A 13,100-nucleotide genomic window follows, 5' to 3' on the forward strand; every position below is an offset into this window, starting at 1 on the left:
ATCTTCTAAAGTAAGGACAAAGTTTTTATGCAAAGATACATAACATTTGTGGAGGTATCACGACCAATTATGTGCATATGCAAGGATAAATAGATTGCGTTTCACAGATCGACAAGCCAGAAGACCATTATTACTTTGACACAACAAAAAAGTTTAGGATATCAAGGATAAAGTTCCATAAACATTTAATTAGAAGATGTTAAAGCCATTTTACTTGCAAATAGATTTTAAAGTTCCATAAACCAAATCAAATAAATGAAGGAGAGAAGATGTTAAAACCATAAAAGAACATATTTTGTTGTATTAATATCAAATAATGTGTTGATCGCAAGGCCAATCCAGCCACAGGCACAAGCAAGATTTACACTTTGACAGTACCATTATAAAAAGCTAGACTGCTTCACTTTCTTAAGTGAGCCCTTATTTTCTACAAGATTTGTGCAACTATTTTGCACGTATTTTAAATACTGTATGGAACTTCATGCATTTTCTCCTACAAACAGGCTTTGGGCACAGCTAGACCGGATGAAGATCCGCCCGCATTGACACATGAAGCCGTAGCTGGTCGATCTTTGTAGGAAAGATTGACATCCTCCAGAATTATACGGCTGCATGGATACTTTTTACTGCAGTCAAAATTTACAGCAACTTCAGTTGCTGATGTTCCATGTACATCTTGGTATGTCACATCACTAATCCTCACACCTGAGGCCTGCCAAAAAATTAATGTACATATTTATCAGCTCCCATTTTCTGATCTTTTTTTATAGATAAATGTTTTTGCAAAACATAAATAATAATAATAACCCTTTTGATCATACCTGACCAGGACATTTGGCCCTATTTGGGCAGTAATTTTGGTCGATAATGATGGGGTTTTGGACATTAACCATTACTGCATGCTGAAACAGAACTCCAGTAACAAATCCATTGCTAGGCATTGCCCATGTTTTTATCCTCAGACCATTTTGTGTGCCCGAAAGTGTAACAGTTTTAACTGTCACATTTTTAACTCCTGGTTCTTGCAAATTACTTCCCAAACTGCCAATACTGAAACAAGCACAAAATCGATGTATTGAGTGAATAAATCAAAATTACAGCAACTGCAAAGAACTTTAATGGACTCTTAATAAGTTTCCGATTTTGATACCTTATTCCGTGGCCAGGACCACAGTTGATATTCTCAATCCATATGTTGGAACTTCCAGGGCCTAATGAGATGCAATCATCACCAGTGCCAATGTGAGAGTTAGTAATTGCAACACCAGAAGATGATTGGACATGAATTCCATCAGTGTTTGGGCTGTTTTCTGGAGCTGAAATCTTTACTCCTTCTAGCCTAGTGTTTTGGCAGCCGTCGAGGATGATATGGAAATTTTGACTGTTTAACGAACTTAATCCACTGACCAAGACTTTGTTTGAATTGTAGAATCCCAGTGACTGTGGCAGCATAAAAAGCAAGAAACAAATTAAGGGAAATGATTAGTCATACGTTCTAATTCAACAGAACGCACGTTATACATGCTCATAGCGCATTGTGGTTTTTCTATTTGGTATTTGGTAAAAAGGGATGAAAATGAAGACACATTTGATTAAGGAATCATGTAAAACTCCAAATGCCACTTTTCTCTTTCGTGGATCTAATATAAAAAACAATACTAAACTAGTTTTCTGTGGGATTATTTTGCTTGACAAATACTACAACAGAATTAAAGTAATATGCTCACTTGCTCAGTCTTGGTTGTAGGTCAGGCGCTCAAACTCTTGCACCTGTAGTTGAATCTTGAGGCTGCTTTTAGTATTGTACCCTTTAAAGTATTTTGAAAGTTGTCGATTCTTGTAAGAAGAAAAAAAAACACAAAGCAGTGGAGGCTGTACAACATACCGTTGCTCCTGTAGGGCAATTCTTGCCGGAGTTTTTGCAAGCCCATAGACCAGTCCCTTGGCCATCAAGAGTTCCACCGTAAATCGAAAGTCCATTAGTTCTTTCAAACGTGAGCCAGTTACCAGTATGTCCAAGGACATTGTAATCAGATGGAGCAACAAGGGTTCCATCAATGCGAATGGTTATAGCATTATTCTTGCAATTTTGGCCCGAAAATGATGCTCCACCAACCAAATATCTTCCTCCTGGAACATAAATTGTTGCAGGCTCAACTGAGGCACAAGCTGCAGCCCATGCACTCAGAAAAGATTTCGTGGAATCACTTCTTCCGTCAGATTTCGCCCCGTAACTCTGCACGTTGTACGTTACACTCTCAGCTGATGGCAAGAGGAAGAAAATGAAGAGAAATGGGACAGCAAGAAATCTCATTTTGCTGTTCATTTTCTTATCAGAGGTGGCTACTAGAATCTGTAAAGGCTAAGATTTTGCTGTAATAATCCGAGGGATGAGAATCTTGGAAAGCAATGGGTGGTATTTATAGGCTTGGCGTGCATTTAGGGATCGAGCAAATCACTCCATTCTGCCAATAGATATATTTTTTTTTTACTTCAATTTCTTGTGTTAGGCAATGCCAGAAATGGCAGTTCAACTTTAACTAACAAAAACTGTAGGAGCAAACGTGAAGGACAAGAAGAAGAAGAAGAAGACGGAAGAGAATTATCGGCTGAAGTTCTTATTATACATACATGGAAAGATGGAAGGACTAGTTCTGATTACAAAAATGGAAGAAATATTCTGTGATCACACGGTTCGCTTTCCATTAATTGGGTAGCTAAAATTTCGTAATTTTGGAAGCAAAATTCCTGTAAATTTCCATTAATTGCTCTTCTGTAGCATTCCAACTCGTAATTTCAAATTATATCACATGCTATCAAAAACTGCAAGAAACATTTTGGTGCCCTTAAAACAACCAACGTGCATTCATGAATATTACCCGCACGTCTCTTTCCGCTCAATCAAAACTGCTCCTGTGCCTATCATGAGCATATATACATGGACCAATCTGCAATGACCTCTTCTTTTACGATAGGATAATACTAGTATGGCAACCCGTGCAATTAATGCACGGATTAACGTTTAATATAATAATAGTAGTAATTGAATTATTTATATTAGTTACATGAATAAAGGTAAAAAAATCAAAAGAGTACTAGTTTAGTACTCTTGCTTTTATCAAATTATGTAATCTCTTACCCAATTTCGCATCCTATTTACCTTATATCCTGTTACTCTCCATATATAGTTGTAAATAATGACCAATTTTTCAAGTTGCTCTTCAACAAATGAGTATGGGTATGCAATTTTATTAATTTTAAATGGGTAACCCAATTAAACTCATTAATTAGTGGCTATTAAATGGATAGATTGGGACTATCTATTTGGACCTAATTAAATTAGACTTAGATTCAAATTCATTAGTAACAAATTCAATAATTATATTCTACTTTTTGCAAAGGCATACTTAACATTCTTTTCTTGTTCTTTAATTTTTGTTAAATTTTATCCTACTTCCTCCCTCCCTCCTTTCAAAGTTTTAATTAACTCATTAAGTATAAATTGATTTCTTGCATTCATACCTAAATTATTTTGAGATTCTTGTAAAGTGACAAAATTAAAACTCCTTATGATCACCACTATGGGTTCTTCTGTGTAATTTTTTAGGTAAAAATTTATTCATTAATGCAATGTGTTCTTATTTTTGTTGTTTACAATGATATATTATTTTGTTGCTTAAGGAATATGGGAGAAAAAATAAATAAAATTTTGCAATGGATTGTAAATGGGTAAGATAACCAAAATCACGTAAAATTATATCCATTTAACCCACTTAAATCATCCATTTTGATAGTTTCATCCCAATCCACAACTATAGTTTTCTTGACTTTACCCTCCCCAATCCTATACTCCTATCTTTATACTCCTTTTACTATTTAGGATTCATTACCTTATTTTACCTTTTTCGACCCTATACTCCAATACTTCTATTCATTTTATCATTTAGGATTCATTATCTCACTTTTCAAATGTTTTTTTTTCAAATAAAGAGTTAGAATTATAGTCATGAAGGAAAAATAATTGGGCATAACTTTGGTGAAATACTGCTATTTTTTGTGATGATCACCCAAGATAATCGTTTAAACAAATATTTGTTTTAAAATTTTTGATAAACACTCCAAAAAAAACAACCATCTAAATGCCCACTTTATTAATTTATAATTCATATCAAAATTTTGTTTTATGTGCACTTTCTGATGTACGCATTATATTTGAAATTATCCAGATGAAATTTTACTGATAAGTGACTAATTTACGTAATAATTGTATGACATTTTATATTATTTTTAGTCACTTTGGTTATATTATTGGAAGAATATGAATCATTTTGGCTATAATTGGTGAATAAATGTTTTTAAGTGATTAAATGAGGTTTTTATCACTTTTTACTTGGATTTTGTGTATTTTGACAGTTTTGACACATTTTCGTATTTCGGCTATAACTTGAGTTACAATGATCGGATTGGGATGATTCTTGAACTCATTTGAAGATAAGAGATAGATCTACAACTTTGGTGAAGACATCTAAATCCAGTTTGAAGGTTTTCCAGGTCAAAATGCCGAATTACAATAGCAAATTTCTACTGGTCGAAGCTGGAACATGGCAATGAGCAGGCAAGGGTATTTCAGTCATATCTCAGCCTACACAGATCCAAATGAGGTGATTCTTGATGCATTAGAAAGATAACTCAAAAGGCTACAACTTTCGTGTTTTAGACATGAGCTGGTTCAGCCTCTAACATCAAGAAAAGATTGGTTGAAGTTGGGCCAAAAACAGAGCAAGTGATCCACACTCGGATCCACAATTCATCCGAACCCTCGGTTGTTTCTGGGTTAGTGGAACCGAGCTCGGATCCATACGGATCCGAGGTACTGTAGCAGCTCGGATCACTGGTCAGAAAAGGCTGCTCTGTACGCGTAAAACTCAATTTCACCTCCACCAACTCACATTGGATGCTAGACATGTGAGAAACATTCCCAGCTGTAAAAGGGAGATGTAATCCTCATTTCTTGACCACCTTTCATCATAAAAGAGCCAAATTCATTGCAAAAAGGAGATTGGAGTTCATAGCAGAAAATAGAGAGAGACATACGGGAGAAGCTGGAAGTTGCAGAAATGTAGCTCTTTCATCTCCCTAGTGTTAGTTTAGCTTAGTATAGAGTAGTGTAGCTTTTCCATTCTTGTTTATTATCTAGATTAGGATGAAGATGGAGGATGAAGAAGGCAAGGAAGAAAGCTCATGTGACAAGGGTTGTATTCCTTCCAAACTCTTTATCTTTTGTATTTGATTCCAAGTTTAGTTAATATACAAGTTCTGGATTTTGTGTTCATTATGTGTTTCTAAAGTTTATACCTTGGGTTTGGTTGAACTTTCTATAATTGTTAGTGTTTATTATTTGGTTATTTGACTGCTATGATTTGAGCAAGTTATTTAGCACTTTAGCTCTTGAAATCATGATTAATCTGGTACCATTAATTGTGATTATCTAAGGTGTTGTTTCTGCAATGAAAATTGAGATTTAACACTAGTTCAAGAAGTGCTAAACATAGGGAGTACACTCACGAAAGTAGAGGTGCACTTATGTGGTTTTTAGTGATTCATTTCATGTAATTTCATTGAAGAAATGAACTTGTAGCTAATTTCATAACCATGAAAATAGGTATGGATTAGTTATGAGTATAATTGATTCACTACGAAAGTAGGATTCAAATGCATAAGGAAATTACACCATAATTAGCCTAGATGTAGTACTCAATGATCCAAATATAGCACTTGCATGAGTAGTTAGGGATACCACAACCTAAGGAGCTTTTATTTGTTATTTTGTATAATTTCAGTAGGTTAAATTTGTTATAATTTATTGATAGTCTAAATAATAGAGAAGCTTTAGTAATACCGGTAATTGTTCACTCTTCCTTGTGGGATCGACCCGATATATACCCTAAACTACTAGTTGATCTGTATACTTGCAGTGAACGGGTGTAATTCGGTATTTTTTAGCTTGCACGTATGTAAAATACCCGTCATTTACGCATGTAAAAAACTATCTAGGTGACTCTGTATGTCAGAATGTTTGTTTCATTTGTTGGAATCATCATCTAATAGGATACGTTTAAAGCTAAAAAAAATTAATTTAGTTGCAAAAGGTATAATGGTTAAAGAATGGCTCTAATTGGACATGTTATCTAAATATTTGACAAATCTATGTATATACCCGGAAGGACAGTGTTAAAAATGTTACTGTATAAATGACTAAAAAATGGGACTAATCACATTATTTCTTAGATTTGAAAAATCAATCTTATTAATCATGGAATAAAATGGGCCAAAGTGATAAAGTTGTAATGGGGTGAATGATTTTAACATGAAACTAATCAAATTATCCAAAATTATTTTCTTTACTTATGGAAGGAAAAAGGGGTTAAAGTTTGAAAACAAACTATAAATCATTTTAAGTGGGAAAGAAAGTTTTAAATTTTAAATTTGAATTGTCATAGAATTAGTTGTAAATCACACTATTTCAAACTTTTTAATTGAATTTATGTATTAAAATAAATGAAAAATCTAGAAAAAAAAGTATGGGAGATTTGGAAGTCATCCAGGAGGCCTTCATTAAAACCTCCCTTGCAATACATATAGAAATATATGTCTCTTTTAAGATTTTAAAATATGGATCCATACAGTCTCTTGTAGTTTTATGTAAAGTGAAAGTGGAAAGAAAGCATCTCTAGCTATGGCAATTGATCGTGACGCACTCCAAATGTGCGTCCGATGAAATTATAATATTCACTTAATTCCCGTTTGATTTTGCATAGATATTCACTCAATTCCCTATGATTTTGTTTGTATCCACATAATTCTCTTGTGATTTTATGTAAAGTGGTTAGACCCTTATTCAACTTAGTATTTAAGTAAGGGTAATATTGGTAATTTAAATAATGATGTTATGGAGATTTTCACTTTATATAAAACCACGGAGGGGTGATGTGAATAGTTTGAAATCTTAGGGGATCATGTGGTATCATACAAAAGTATGGAGAAATCTATATCTACATCTATATAAATTTGAGAAGAGGTTTTCAACAAGAAGCCTCCACACACCTTCCCACTCCTAATTCCATTTTTCTAGCATTTCACATTTAATTTATTTCATAAAATATATCATGTGCGCGTTTGAAAAACACCACCACATTTTTGTCAAATAAGAATTCTACTCCAATTAAGACTCCTCCAAGACCATAATAAGAGATAACAACATAGCATCCTACAATTCATTCTTTCAACCAAATTACCCCATATATTCATTCATTATTTTCATTAACAAAAATAGTCAACAGTGCCTACATTTCAAATTCGCAAGATTGCAAAAAGGAAACATTTGCTTACAAAACAAGACGAACTCCATATCAATTCCACAGAAGAATTCGAAAAGTTTCAGCAACTTTGCCTGACGAAAGAGATATCTCACGTCAAATATGATGGCTAACATGATTGAGTCATGCCACAGTCATTGTGATTCTGTGATCAACAAGTCCAATGGACAGAAATATATGTCTTGTAGTTATGACGTTGTAACTTATTAGGTTGGTCAATGAACCAATGAGTCTATTAGCCTTGGCCTACTTAATAAACAATAAAAAAGGCAAACATAACAAGCATGAAAGATAAAATAGCATCGAAATGGATATGGTATTTGAACTGCATTAATAATTCATCTATGCAAATTGAGAAGTCAATGTTATTATCGATATCTTAATTTTGAACAACTTAGATTAAATGACAAACACCCCTCCCCCAAAGATTCTTCAACAATCTTAGCATATTTTAAAATTTAAATCTGCCAATTGTGCAAAGAGCAAGTGAAGTCAAAAGCCAAATTTTTTAAAGAATACGCCACTACACCAAAACAAATCTAATTGCCTATTTAGTCCCCTGAGTTAGAAATTTTTGCCATCCACACCTCTGTAGTCTATACTGATTGGACGCTTGAAATTTTAAATTGGATTTTACAATCCGTGAAATGCTACAATCTACTGTTTTTGTTTCTTTCCTAATCCGTGATGTTGCCTCCAGTCAACCCGTCTCATAAATCAAGCGTATGTAGTTCTTAAACCTCTTGATTTATTCCATGTTCATTCAAAAGTTCCATCCTCCCTTTTACCCTTTTTCATTCTAAGTTGTAAAAAACGTCTGTTTCGTCAATCATGTATTTTCCCTTTTTAGTGTTTTTTTCACTCTCTCGTTTCTTTTTATAGTTTCTTATTAGAAGATCAAGAAGCTAGGAAATACTTTAAGACATTTGTATATTGGAATGCTGACGGGTTTTTGCTTTAAGTGCAAGTTTAATTCCGAATTTACACCCGTTGGACTGCAAGTATACAGGTCGCAATTGTAGTACGAGATGTGTATCGGGTCGATCCCACGAGGAGCAATTTAAAACAATTATTAGATACTAATTTACTCTATTATTTAGACTCACAATAAAATTAAGCAGAAAATTTAGAATTAAATTCAACTACAAGAGTTCTTAACTAGAAAATTGCAATATCTCAAGGGGAGTAGAATTCACTAAATATTAAGATCTAGGGATGTAGATTCCACTTATGACACAAAAGATCTAAAATGAATTAATTCAACACTTGTTACTGCTCTTGTTTAACCAAGGATTCATTTCCAGAAATACCAAAATCACATTCTCATGATAATAATGGGTTAAAACAGATTAGTTTGTCCTAATTTCTTGGTAAATACTAAATCTGTTCTTATTCACACATGAAATGCAGATTTCATCCACTTGAATGTATTTCTATTCTCATGAATATACAACTCAAGTTCTACTTGTGTCATTCCATTATTTTTACCATTTCTTAATGAATAAAAATAACTATAAACCTGTTATTGGTGATCAAACAACAACAAGTAATCAAGCATACACAAGTAGACAAGTTAATACAACATATAACAAGAATGAATAACAATCAATTCATATCATTTGGCCATAAGCTTCATCTACTCCCTAGATAAAGAAAATTAGCTACTCATGAATGATAAAACACTCATAACTTCATTAATGTAAATCATCATGAATTACAAATACAAGAGGAGTAAAGAAAGCCTTAGCCAAGATATGGTGAAGCCTTCAAAAATCTTCTTTGTTCTTCAACTTAGATGATTACACAATGAGATCCCAATTTTTCTTGCAATTCATAGGTAGAGAGAATATGTTTTTCTGTAAGAAGCTAAGCTACGAATAGATGTCCAGACCTCCCTCAATGTCTCTGCATAAAAACTACTCAAAGGCTCCATTTTTCCAAGTCAAATTCTATCCTTTGATTCCCAAATCTCCACTTTGTTAGCATAGTCAAAAACCAATATTTTTGACTTGAAAATAAGCCACTTTTCTTGCCCTTTTGTCTTCTGAAGCATGTGCACCGAATTCCCTTGCATCTTATAGCTGGAAAGTGGTGTGAACACAAGAGAATTGGCTGAGTCAAATTGCAGAATTTCGGCTATAAAACGCGCCTACACAAAACGCGGCATAAACTCGCGTTTTATCTACTCGCGTTTTCACTATGGCCTTATTTCAACTGCGATTTTCTCATTGATAAAGGCCAAACTAGCTTTTGTGCAAAACCCAAAAGTTGTAGCCCTTTGAGTTAGCTTTCCAATGCTTCAAGAATCATCCAAATCGGAGCTTTGTAGCCTGAGATATGATCGAAATACTGTCACCTGTTCAAACCTCTGTTTTAACTTCCGACCACAGAATGCAGCTTCTGTATTCCAACGTTTTGCCCATGAAGATGGCAGAAATGGATTTCGATGTCTTCATACGAATTGTAGGTCTCTTTCTTAGCTTTACAATGGTATAAAGATCACCTCAATCCGATAAGTGTAGCTTCAGATATAGTCAAAATACTGAAGAGTGTCAAAACTGACTTGTATTGCATTTCCTCACTTGAACGTTTTTCACTTCATTCTTCTTGTTGCCACTTGAATTCATCACCAAATCTCTATTTTTTACCTCATTTGACATCCTTTGGTGATTGAATCATCATTCCTGCATAAAAATGAAGTTTTTACCATTAAAATCAATAGAAATGCAATATTATCCACTTTTACCAAAAATATATAATTTTACCAAAAACCTCTTTATTTTATTTATAAAACTAAATAATCAACTCAAAATTAACTAATAAAATGCACTTAAAAATACGTAAAATAAACTCTTATCAAATACCCCCACACTTGAATCATTGCTTGTCCTCAAGTAATATAAAATTCTAACCATCAATGATCCAAAAATTGAAAATAAACATATGTAGTATTTCAACTTCATTTCCTTGAATCAAGGTAAATAACCCTTATGTGATTTTTCCATTAAGTTCAAGTACTCATAATATCAAGCAAAGAAGAGCCAAGTATACCATAATTTTACCAATTCAACTCAACTTCTTATTTTTATCCAATTTCGCAAGCAAGCAACTCCTATAGTCAATAAAGATGCTAACTAATCTCATGATCAACTTCTTATTTTTCTTAAAGAGGGATTTAATTTACTTTTTATTTATTTATTTATTATTATTATTATTTTTTATATATATATATATTTTAAGGGTTAAATATTACTTAAGTTGTGAAAAATGCCTTTTGACGCGAAGATCAACATTTTTAGATGCAGATCCCCGGTTACTCAACATTTCACATACTCAAGTTGCTTTGCATACTCTTAATTCAAGTACCTTTTTACGCGAATGTCGACATTTGTAGATGCCAACCCCCGGTTACTCGATATGAGAATCATTGGAGTAGAATAACCCTTTTTTTTTCAATATATATATATAATAAAATTCCCTCTAAGAGTAATCATGAGAAGAGTATGACACTTATTAACCATATTAATTTCTTATCTTATAAAATTAGATAAAAAGAAGAATTTTCATCAAATATACAAAATGTAGGCATAATTTTCTCCACTTTACTAGATATACTTTCCTATAGATGTAAAAATTATAATCACATAAAAATCATTTCCAAATTTCATGAGAAAAGAAGTATCAAAACCGCATATATTTATTTTAAAAGGATAAGTGACAAAATTTTATTTATTTGTTATAGTTAATAACATATATATGTATAAGGTTTTGGAAAAATTTTGACAAAGTCTCCCCTTAAAAGTGGACTAAAACTCCCTGCCAGCAACCACAAAAAACACCATTTAAGCACAAGAATTATATCAAACACAACTAAAACCACAAGTATCATACATATTTCTCCCCCCACACTTAAATTACACATTGTCCTCAATGTGTAGGGAAGAAATGAAACAAAAGAAGAAAAGAAAAGAAAGAAGTACTCCCCAAGTCAATGGCTGAGATCCTTATCAGCCACAAATCACGAACCACTGTCAAAATACAAGTACCTACCACATAGAAAACAGAAAAATAAAATGAAGTTAAACATCTTAAGTTCCACAAGTTAAGATAATTAGGCAAGCAAGTTCATCAACTAAAGATAGCTTCTGCAGTGTGCCAAGTCAGTCATCCCCCTCGGCATCATCGTCATCCTCTGCATCACGATTGGGCGGTGGATGAATGCCCAAATGATCTTCAATTCGGCTTAGACGATTCCTAACGTCAGCGAACTGGAATGCAAAGTCCTCCATATGGTCAAAAAGTCGCTGCCAATTAGTTTGTGGTGGAGGAGGAGGTGGTGCTGCAGTAGAAGGTCCAGCTTCATCCCGACCATGTCTCGCCTTCTGTCTTCGCTCCTGAACAGGGCGAGGAATGTTCCCTGTGCCAATACCAAGGCGGCGAAGAGTAGTGATAGTCATCTCAGCACGTGGTGGAACATACTCCCGCCTCATTCCTTCCAACTGAACCTCAAAACGGGGAAAGATTAAAGTCAGTAGACGAGGAAATGATAGTTTGAAGGAAGTTGTCTTACGCCTCGCCGTAGACCTAATGTGGCTGATGATGATGTTAGGCAATGAAATCCGAGCATATGGAGATGTCCGGTTATGGAACATGTAATCCAAGAAGTAGATATCGCTCTTGCGGACCTCCGTGTGCCCCGTCTTCTTTGGGATGACATTGTGAGCCATCATGTAAATGATAAGACGATGACGAGATTCGAATACATTCGCCAATATGGTCTCCTTTCTGGTAGAGCGAAAAGGTTGGTACTCGAGACCAAACCTAGGCATGGCCAACGAGGGATCCCATCTCCTATTCGGGGGAACAAACTCTTTTTTCAAGTCTACTGGACGTCCGTCATCCATACACCCCAAAATAGCAGCCAAATCTTGCCGTGACAAGGTGATTCGTCTTCCACGCACCCAGGACTCAACTATTTCTCCACTATGGCGCGCCTTACTTTCAATGTTGGCGTAAAACTCGCGCACCAAGTCTGGGTAGTAATGGTTTGGAAGGGTGAGAATCGGAGCCCATCCTAGTTGAGCAAAAGCCTATGAGATGTTGTACATCATCTCAACTGGTGGACTGACGTGCATCTCAAACAAAAACTCCAAATTAGCACGCGCCTCATGCCACTCCTGATTCCTGCGAGTGTTGAACCTAGCACTGTCAAATACCGATTTTTCCGCCCCACGGGAGGTGCCCTCACCAGGTCGACGGTTAATTGGTGGAGGAGAAGGTGAATTCTCCTCTTCAGTCACCTCCATCTCTTCATTTACCTCCCTCTCCTCACTACTAGAGGATGAAAGTACCGCTCTTCTTCCCCTTGGCATAGTACCTAAAAAATATTTCAATTATCCACATGTACTACAACTCATTATTTGGCAACAAAAGTTCAGCATTAATCCAAATAACCTCAAATACAATTGCTCAAGTTCTAATCATTCAATGATCGTACAAGACATATTTTCTGCCTAAAGTTGCCCAAAATCACCAAATTACACAAGATATGTATCAATTATAATTTAATTAGTGAAAATAGGAACAATTATGATTATAACTATTTAGAATTAACAATAATAATATGCTTTTAGCTATAATCATGTTTAGGCAAAAATTAAACTAATTAACTCACTAAATCAACCAAATTACTCACTATACACAATGCACATGCTTAAACATCAT

General features: G+C 34.4%; 1 protein-coding gene across 1 annotated transcript; it reads right to left on the minus strand.

Moving 5' to 3' along the window:
- Nucleotides 1-272: 272 nt before the first annotated feature.
- LOC113736361 (polygalacturonase-like) lies at nt 273-2,402 on the minus strand. Its single transcript, XM_027263297.2, has 4 exons — nt 1,886-2,402; nt 1,151-1,440; nt 822-1,050; nt 273-712 (listed from the first exon to the last, which is right to left on the minus strand). Exons 1-4 carry the CDS (start codon nt 2,324-2,326, stop codon nt 494-496), a joined length of 1,179 nt encoding a protein of 392 aa, XP_027119098.2. The 5' UTR covers nt 2,327-2,402; the 3' UTR covers nt 273-493.
- Nucleotides 2,403-13,100: the final 10,698 nt, after the last annotated feature.

Source organism: Coffea arabica, chromosome 3e (genome assembly GCF_036785885.1).
Source record: "Coffea arabica cultivar ET-39 chromosome 3e, Coffea Arabica ET-39 HiFi, whole genome shotgun sequence".
Taxonomy (NCBI): domain Eukaryota; kingdom Viridiplantae; phylum Streptophyta; class Magnoliopsida; order Gentianales; family Rubiaceae; genus Coffea; species Coffea arabica.

Excerpts from the sequence above, each read along its gene's own strand:
- LOC113736361 (XM_027263297.2), bottom strand. The coding sequence starts at position 2,326 with ATGAACAGCAAAATGAGATTTCTTGCTGTCCCATTTCTCTTCATTTTC. Across the intron at positions 1,441-1,885 it reads ATTGCCCTACAGGAGCAACG|TCACTGGGATTCTACAATTC; the intron begins GTATGTTGTACA and ends ATGCTGCCACAG. Across the intron at positions 1,051-1,150 it reads GGTCCTGGCCACGGAATAAG|TATTGGCAGTTTGGGAAGTA; the intron begins GTATCAAAATCG and ends TGCTTGTTTCAG.